Source organism: Callionymus lyra, chromosome 7 (assembly GCF_982586985.1).
Source record: "Callionymus lyra chromosome 7, fCalLyr1.hap1.1, whole genome shotgun sequence".
Lineage (NCBI taxonomy): Eukaryota > Metazoa > Chordata > Actinopteri > Syngnathiformes > Callionymidae > Callionymus > Callionymus lyra.
In genome coordinates, this window is record NC_141824.1 from 4,110,354 (window position 1) to 4,119,802 (window position 9,449).

The 9,449-nt window shown below is 37.3% G+C and overlaps 1 protein-coding gene across 1 annotated transcript in view; it reads left to right on the forward strand.

Moving 5' to 3' along the window:
- The first annotated feature begins 342 nt into the window (after window positions 1–342).
- The window catches only part of LOC148074649 (P2X purinoceptor 5-like), an 18,257-nt gene continuing 9,150 nt past the window's right edge, over window positions 343–9,449 (forward strand). Inside the window, exons 1-3 of the mRNA XM_087796084.1 lie at window positions 343–476; window positions 7,702–7,849; window positions 7,938–8,009. Coding sequence (XP_087652210.1) covers window positions 343–476; window positions 7,702–7,849; window positions 7,938–8,009 — 354 coding nt within the window. The remainder of the gene's footprint in view (window positions 477–7,701; window positions 7,850–7,937; window positions 8,010–9,449) is intronic.

A 9,449-nucleotide genomic window follows, 5' to 3' on the forward strand; every position in this document is an offset into this window, starting at 1 on the left:
TCTCGGTGTTTATCGTAGTCTCTCGGCTCCGACCGAGAAAAATAATTTAAAAATCGTTCAAATGAAATTGTTTATGTTCGGGATTTTTTTTTTTTTAATTCTTCAATTGGAACCAAACTCAAGACATCACTAAAAAAAAATACGAGCTCAAAGTCACGTGACTGTCGAGCGTTTGTAAGCATGTGTATGTTTGAGCAAAGGTGGAGTTAAGAGTCTCCTTGGATGTGTTTGCTCGATGCAAACTATAACCTGGTCGGATTATACTATTTGTCAGAATTTAAAGGACCCTCGTGAAGAACATCTGACCAGGATCTCTCGGGACCAGGATCTCTCGGGACCAGGATGAGTTGCGGCATAAAAGCGCGTCTTCTCTCCGCGTTCGATTATAAAACCGAAAAATACATCGTTGCCAAGAACAAGAGAATTGGAGTTTTGTACAGAATCATCCAACTGTCCATCATGGGTTACCTCGTGGGGTAAGATTCTTTCTTTGTGTACCTTTGTTTATTTAGTTTTTATTTATTTATTATAATGTCATTCAAAGTTAAATGTACTGTATCGAGTCATGTGATCGATAACACAATCATCTGTGATGATATATCATTATTTCTGATGGATATTTTAAATTATATTTATTACTCGGTGTTGTCTTGAGCTTTTAAGCATTTATTTTATTGAATATTCTTTTGATTGTTTAAGCGCTTTGTGACCCTGGTCTGGAAAAGTGCTATATAAATATAAATTACTTACTTACTTACTTGAATCCAAAACATTAAAATGTCTTCAAACTCAGTCATGTGATCGATACTACCGTCATCTGTGAGGATTCATAGTTATTTTTGTTATTTCTTTGCAATTTAAGCTTAAAAAAATAGTCTAAAGTTAACATGAATTTATACTGTATTCAAATAAATGACACATTTATTACATATAAAAAAAATGTTGAGTAAAATGTCTTCAAACTCAGTCATGTGATCAATACTACCATCATCTGTGAAGATTCAAATTTATTTTTGTTATTTCTTTGCAGTTTAAGTAAAAAAATGGTATAAAGTTTACATTAATTTATACTATATTCAAATAAATGACAAATCCATTAAATATAAAAGTAAAAAATGTAGAGTAAAATGTATTCTAACTCGTCATCTGATCAATACTACATTCATCTGTGAGGATTCACAGTTATTTTTGTTATTTATTTGCAATTTAAGTTTAAAAAAATAGTCTAAAGTTTACATGAATTTATACTATATTCAAATAAATGACAAATCCATTAAATACAAAAGTAACAAATGTTGAGTAAAATGTCTTCAAACTCAATCATGTGATCAATACTACCATCATCTGTGAAGATTCATAGTTGTTGTTTTTTTTAAATTTTATTTGCAATTTAAGTTAAAAAATAGTCTAAAGTTTACATTCATTTATACTGTATTCAAATAAATGACACATGTATTACATATAATGTGAGAGATATTATGATCCTATGTGATGAATTATACTTGTTTTGTTTATTGCACTGCAATTTAAGTTAATATTAGTCTGCAGTTGTACTTAATTAAAATTTAATTTAATTAAAATTAAAATTTAATTTAATTTAAATGTAATTAAAATATGCATTTGTGGCAAAGCGAACACATATTCATTGTGGTAAAGCGAATACATATTCATTGTGGCAAAGCAAACACATATTCATTGTGGTAAAGCGAACACATATTCATTGTGGTAACTTTATCTTTCCAATGTTTCTCCAATAATCACCGCTTTCTGTTGTTACATAATTATCCCATCCCCACCGTGCATCTCTTTTAGCCGAGATTTCTTAGGACATGAGATAGAACCAATATTTTGACCATTCATTGAACCGTACAGCCTTGAGTTTTTTATCGGTTGACTCAGTGTGGAAATTAGATAACGGAATTGTCAAAACCGTGTCATTAGCTAGTTGTGTAAGATTGATAAAGGTGCCTGTATATTGTTGTAGCCGACTAATATCTCCTATGCCTTTGTGTGTGACATAACCTGGTGGTCCCCCCCCTAAGTAAACACCTTCATTGCATTGGGCTAGACAAAGGCTTGACCCTCCGCAAAGACATCTGTCATCAAATTCCTTGTCTCGTTTGCTTATAGTCAGGTTCTTAGTTTGATTGAAGTTTCGTTCTACTACCTTAGAATTAGGTGGACCCCATTCTAAGATGTACAATGCCCACAAAAAGACTAATACCGTTCCCATAATCATATTACATACAATCATACATTGTCCAAAGATTCTCACCCATCTGGAACAAAGAAGTCTCTGTGGTTGGTTCACCATTCTTCTCGAGAGTGTGCGTTTGCCACGGAAAAACTCTCGTTCCATCCGTTGGAGTGAGGGGCAAGGCTGCCGGGCTCAGCAAAAAACCTTTCCTCACTCGTCCGTCTTTTTGACACGTGAAATTTCGGGAGGGGGCGCTGTGGTCTTTCGTCGGAGTGACAAGGCTGCCGGGCTCAGCAGAGGACCTTTATCACTCTGTCTTTTTGGCTTGTTGAAACGTGGTAGGGGCTCCGGAACCGTCAGGACCAGGAGGCAGTCGTCGAAGTTTGCACTGCGATTGATGAATCCAACCGGTCCGGCCGTCGACCTTTACCGCTGTTTGACTGACAGCCACCACCTCGTAAGGACCGTCCCAACGTTCACTGTCCCACTTGAGTCGTCGCAACACTTTTAGAAACACCAAGTCTCCAATTTGCACCTGGAAAGTCTGTGGGTCAGAACAAACTGGCAGATCATTGTGCTTACGAACGTCTCTCTGTTCATACAGTCTTTTCATGTGTGCGGGAATTGACCCTCCTGTTATATGTCAAGTCTCGATTTTACAGTACCATTGGTTCTTTCAACCAGGCCTGCGGACTGGGGGTGGTATACACAAGTCGTTTCAAATCAATGTGTACTTTGGTTACAGCTTTGTTAAGAAAATGTGAACCATTGTCGCTTCGAATGAGCGATGGAATACCAAATGTAGGAATAATTCGCCCTTACAGTGTCTAACAACTGTCTTTGCATCAGCATGTGCTGTTGGAAAAATTTCTACCCATCTTGAAAACACATCAATGATTACCAAACAATATTGTTTCCCTTGTGCTTTGTTCAATTCAATGTAAACCATGTGTATGGTATAAAATGGTTCTGGTGGTTCTGGGAACTTTCCTCGTTTGGGTCTTAAATACCCTTGTGCATTGTTCTTTATGCAAATAAGGCACTTGTGACAAAAATCTTTTGAATATAGAGTGAACCCTTGAACGTGGTAATGCTGTTTTACTTGGGCTACCATCCCTCCTGTTGAGACATGGCTCAAACCATGACTCAATTTTGCTGCCCATTCAAACATAGATTTTGGTAACCACGGTTTCCCATCTGATAGTGTACTCTGACCTTTCGAGTTTGTTTCAGCACCTTGTTTTCCCCAATATGTCTTCTCTGTGTGAGGTGCGTTTTGTTGTCTGCTTATTAACACTTCATTTTCTTTTACAGGTGTTTCTTGTGAGGATGTGGTCTTCTGTGCAAGCATTGTTCCAACTTTTTGGGCTTTTATGTGCTGCATCTTTTGTAGCCTGATCAGCCAGTCTATTTCCAATAGTGACTGGATCATTTCCTGTTAAATGTGCTTCACATTTACATATTGCCAACTTCTTTGGTAGTTGGATGGCATGCAACAATTTTACGAGTAACTCTTTGTGAGCTACTTCTTTTCCTGTTGTTGTTTTAAACCCTCTTTTCGCCCACTGTTGACAAAACACGTGCACAGAACCGTATCCATATTGACTATCTGTCCAGATAGTTACATCATCACCTTCAAAAATTTCACATGCCTTTATAAGGGCTGCCAGCTCAGCTGCCTGAGCTGAACTAGTTGATTTCAATTTCCCTTGATAAAGTACTTTATTTGCGGTCGTCACCGCGTACCCCACTTTGTTTTTTCCTTTTTCATCTTTACTCGCTGAGCCGTCAACAAACACTACGGTTCCTGTCATTAAAGGTGTATCCGTCAAGTCTGGTCGTGGTTTGGTTAAAATTTGGACTTGGCTTCCACAGTCATGTGGAGTGCCATCTAGTGGTGTGGGTACTAATGACGCTGGATAGAGTGCTCCACACCTGACAATGTTAATGTGTCCCTGAGATAACAATACAGCAGTGCAATGTAGATGTCGAGCAGGTGATAAGAACTGCATTTTCGTTTCCAACAGTAAGACTGATACTGCGTGTGGTACTTTCAGAGTCAATGCGTGAAACATGACGACCTCGGCGGACGCTTGCACAGCGAAGGTCTCGCAGAGAGCACGGCTTGTACACATTCTGGCGTTGCTCGTGCCACTGGATCCAACTGTTGTGAATAATATGCAACTGGTCTCATCTTGCTACCATGTGTCTGCATCAGGACCGATGTCATGAATCCTTCTTTTGCTGTTACTGTTTGCTCAAAGGGCTTCGCGTGATCTGGTAAAGCCAATACACCTGAATTAATCAGCTCCTGCTTTACCTCAACAAAAGCTTTGTCTCCCTCTGGTGTCCATTTTATCTTTTCCATCATAGCCATAGGCGTCGTGTGGATCATGTCAAGAAGAGGTCTAGTAATTGGGTATCCATGTTCTGCAATAATTACATAAACCCCAAAAAGACATCATTTGTTTCTTTGTCTGCGGTTTTGGTGCTTTAGAAACAGCCTGTTTCTGTTCATCACCCACCACTCGTCCACTTCCTGTGAGAGTGTGACCTAAGTATGTGACTTCTTTTTTCCACAACTGCATTTTAGCTTTTGAAACTTTGTTTCCCGTTTCATACAAATACTGCAACAACGCAAGAGTGTCAGTTTTACATTGTTCCTGAGTTTCTGCCGTTATCAAAATGTCATCAACATAAGTGATTACTTGACTATGTCGTGGTGATTCAAAACCAGCTAAACATCTGGCTATGGCCTCTGAAAAAACGGTTGGCGAGTCACAGAATCCCTGTGACAGTCGCGTGAATGTCAATTTCTCCCCTTTGTAGGTAAAAGTAAACCATGACTGACTTTTCTCGTCTACAGGAATGCTCCAAAAAGCATTGCTTAGATCGACTACTGAAAACCATTTTGATTGTGGATTCAAACTATTCAACAATGTGTGTGGGTTTGGCACATTCGGTGCTCTTGGTTGTACCGCTAGATTTACTGCTCTCAAATCTTGTAACAATCTCCATTTTCCTGTGCTTGCCTTTTTTACTGGAAATATGGGAGTGTTACAAGGTGAATCAGGGCAAGGTTTAATTATACCTGAGACTCGTAATTCTGCGATAACATTTTCAATTCCTTCTTCTGCATCTGGTTTGAGCGGGTATTGTCTTATTACAGGGCGATGCTCAGTCTTCCCTTTAACAATTACAGGTGGAGTATTTTTCATTAGACCTACATCCGTGGGTCCTTGACTCCAGAGCTTCTCTGGCAACTTGCTCACAGCCTCCTCCTCGTCTTGTGAGAGGGAGAGGATCTGTACGTCTCAGCTCAAATGAGTTTGAGGGTTAGTTCTGAGTGTCCAATTCCCGTATGCGACACCTCCCACAACGGATTTTGTGGATTTGGCGTCCAACTGAGGTGTGGCAGCGATCCCACAAGGTGTTGTCCTGGCGGAAGCAGTTGTTTTACCTGAGCTGACACAACTGCAGTAGCAAAACCACACTTCTTTTTCCAATATAAGTGTTCTAGGTTTATTACCTTTGGTTCTAGTCGCAAGAAAATTTTGTCATACTCTAAATCAGGCCCTGGATCATTTTTATGTCTTATGGTTACGTGAAGGCCCTGTTTTCCCTGGATTTCTCCTCCAGGTTCAACTTTTTCTGCAATTTCTCTCAAGAGTTGAGCTGCTGCTCCTGTCATTCCTGCTTCTGGGATGTCTAATGACCACCAATAACGGGCGCTGCCTTCAGTTACCGGTGGGATGTCACCTACTGAGGCGACCACCCTCCTCTTGTTGTTTGTTTGTTTCTTATTTCTAGTTGTGTGATAACATCAAACACATATTCATTGTGGTAAAGTAGTCAGCGGTTTCAAAACACATATGCATTGTGGCAAAGGAAACACATTAATATTGTGATAAAGTAGTAAGCAGTTTAAAGCACATTAATATTGTAATAAAGCAATATTTCTTTCACAGTCCTGTGGTAGATACTTACTTTATTTATTTCTGAGAAACCTTGTAATGTTTTGTTGCACTGTAGGTAAAAGTTTACATAAATATATATTTTTTACAGTTATTTATGAGTTAAAGTACACAACAGTGCAATAACTACATTTAATGTCAATAATGATATCTTCTAAACGACAATACTGTGTCAATTAAGTTTCTGAACTGAAATAAAACATTATCGTAGTAGTTTTATTTCACGTACATGAGTGAATTACTCTGGAAGGACAGTTTTATTTACAGAAAAGCTGCTCCCAGGATTCATTATGGCTTGAGTCATAAAGTCGTGTCCGGTTGCGCAAACCATATGTTGAAGATAGCGCTGCACGATATTGGAAATGTGTGCGATATTCGATATTGGTGTTTGAATTGCGATATCGATATTAATGCGATATTTCCCTTTTCGTTTATTTCAGCGCTTCGGTGTCGACATGATGGTTGAAAATTCACTTATAACGCTCAGTCTCGCGGGACTTCCCGCCAAACTGAGCGACATCAGAGAGGAGCCGCCGGCGCATCGCGATATCACCAAATCAATAATAAAACCACCTCCTTGTACACGCACACATAACACTTTATAAATGACACTAACAACTTAGCTCGTTAGCATACGGTGAAGACGCACACATAACACTTTATAAATGACGCTAACAACTTAGCTCGTTAGCATACGGTGAAGACGCACACATAACACTTTATAAATGACGCTAACAACTTAGCTCGTTAGCATACGGTGAAGACGCACACATAACACTTTATAAATGACGCTAACAACTTAGCTCGTTAGCATACGGTGAAGACGCACACATAACACTTTATAAATGACGCTAACAACTTAGCTTGTTAGCATACGGTGAAGACGGACAGGTTTGTTTGGAAGTTCACGATCTTCTAAGAAAACAACTGAGACGAGATGAAAAGTTCTTACAATATGTTGCTTTAACAAAGGAGGTTGAAAGAGACGAGTGACTGGATCACTAGTGTTTGACTAGATCATAAGTTAGTATTACTTCACTGGATCACTAGTGTTTGACTAGATCACAAGTTAGTATTACTTCACTGGATCACTAGTGTTTGACTAGATCATAAGTTAGTATTACTTCACTGGATCACTAGTGTTTGACTAGATCATAAGTTAGTATTACTTCACTGTATATACTGAGCCGCGCTAAGTCAGCGCCGGCAAGACATGTCACCATAGCAACCGAGCCTAACAAGCTCGATGCACAGTTCACAGACAGACGGAGACGTAAACAACCACGAGACATAGAAGTACAAATTGACAACTTTACAGAACGTGACACTGATTGGACATTTAAGAAATGCATTATTTTACGATAGAAAAATGATAAATTATCACATGTTTTCCATTTGCATATCACACGTGCCAATATCGCTTTTTTTTATATATATATATCGTGCAGCCCTAGTTGTAGATGTCGTGAAATAAATGTCGTCAATTCTCATGTTTCCTGGAACCTTGTTTCCATGATTCCTTCACCACAGGTGGGTGTTCGTCAGCAAGAAGGGATACCAGGAGACGGACGAGGCCGTCCTGAGTTCTGTCAGCACCAAACTCAAGGGCATCTCTGTGACCAACACCAGCTCTGGTGTGATGGTCTGGGGTCCAGAGGACTTCGTCATCCCCCCTCAGGTGATAGTCCTTCATGTACCTGTGAAAAGTTTGTACCGCACAACTTTTAATACTTGGTCCACCAACTTGAGATTTTCTCTCCACACAGGGAGAAGCGAGTTTATTTGTCGTCACCAACTTCCTGGAGACTCCGAACCAGAAGCTGGGATATTGTGCTGAGGTGAGAGACACGAGATGTGTGTTCGATACACTTAGTTCGACATCATTTGTGTAGATGTAGGTGAAAAAAATTTTTGGGATTGAATAATGAAGTCAGAAATATTGTTACACAAATATTATTTCAATCAATGAAAATTGTTTGTACAGTGAAAATGGTTGAAACACTTTGAAAAAGTTGATTCAACCAAAACATATTTTAATTTAAAAAAAAAAACGAGTTTATTTAATTAATAATCGTAATAAAAAAAAAAATGATTGGAATTTTGTTTATTTTTTAATTCAAGCAACTTTTTTTTAATTGCAAATGTTTTTTTGGTTGAATCATGTGTTTTGAAGCAACTTGTTTTAAATGAATAATAAATAATCAGATTGAGATACGGTATGTCAAATTATTTCATGCTATGTCGAGTTATTTCGTGTTATGTTGAATTATTTCGTGTTATGTTGAGTTATTTCGTGTTATGTCGAATTATTTCGTGTTATGTTGAGTTATTTCGTGTTATGGCGAATTATTTTGTGTTATGGCGAATTATTTCGAGTTATGCCGAATTATTTCACGTTATGTCGAATTATTTTACGTTATGGCGAATTATTTTACGTTATGGCGAATTATTTTACGTTATTTCCCATTATTTCATGTCATGTCAACTGATTTCACGTTATGTCGAATTATTTCACGTTATGGCGAATTATTTCATGTTATGTCGAACTATATCACTTTTTGTCAAAGTATTTCACGTTATGGCGAATTATTTGACGTTATTTCCCATTATTTCACGTTATGTCAAATTATTTCACATTATGCCGAATTTGTGATGGTTGTTTAAAGAAAAAATAAAATAAATATATTTGGAATAAATCTATAAATATTTAATATTCAATATATATACAGTATATATATGTCCATCCATCCCTCCTAGATGATTATAGTCAATATGCACTGACCTTCATATACACAGAAAATGTCAATCTCTTTTTATATGTTTAATTCAATCAACAAGTGTTTGAACCATTTTAACTATTGAAACTATTTTCATTGATTGAAGTAATATTTTTCATATTTGTGTATCTCTGTTTCTGACTTTAGTATTAAGTACTAAGTAAAGGGTTTTCATTGACGTTTTAAATAGAAAATATTTTAGTGTTAAATTCATGTTTGTTTAAAACCTTTTTAATTGTAAACATTTTCTTTAAATGAAGTATTTCTTTGTGTTTGGGTTACACAGCATTATGGGTAATTTTAATTATTAAAACAAAAAAGTGACTTCAATCACCCAAAAATGTTTCCAACGTTTTATGAAAAAAAAGAAGGAAAAAAAGACATTTATTTTAAATAAAGCAACTTGTGTTCAATTGAAAATTTGCTTTAGTTGCAACTTTTTTAAAGTGTTTAAAATTTGTAAAATCTATTTTTTGTGTGTTTTATTATCGGTTCAACATT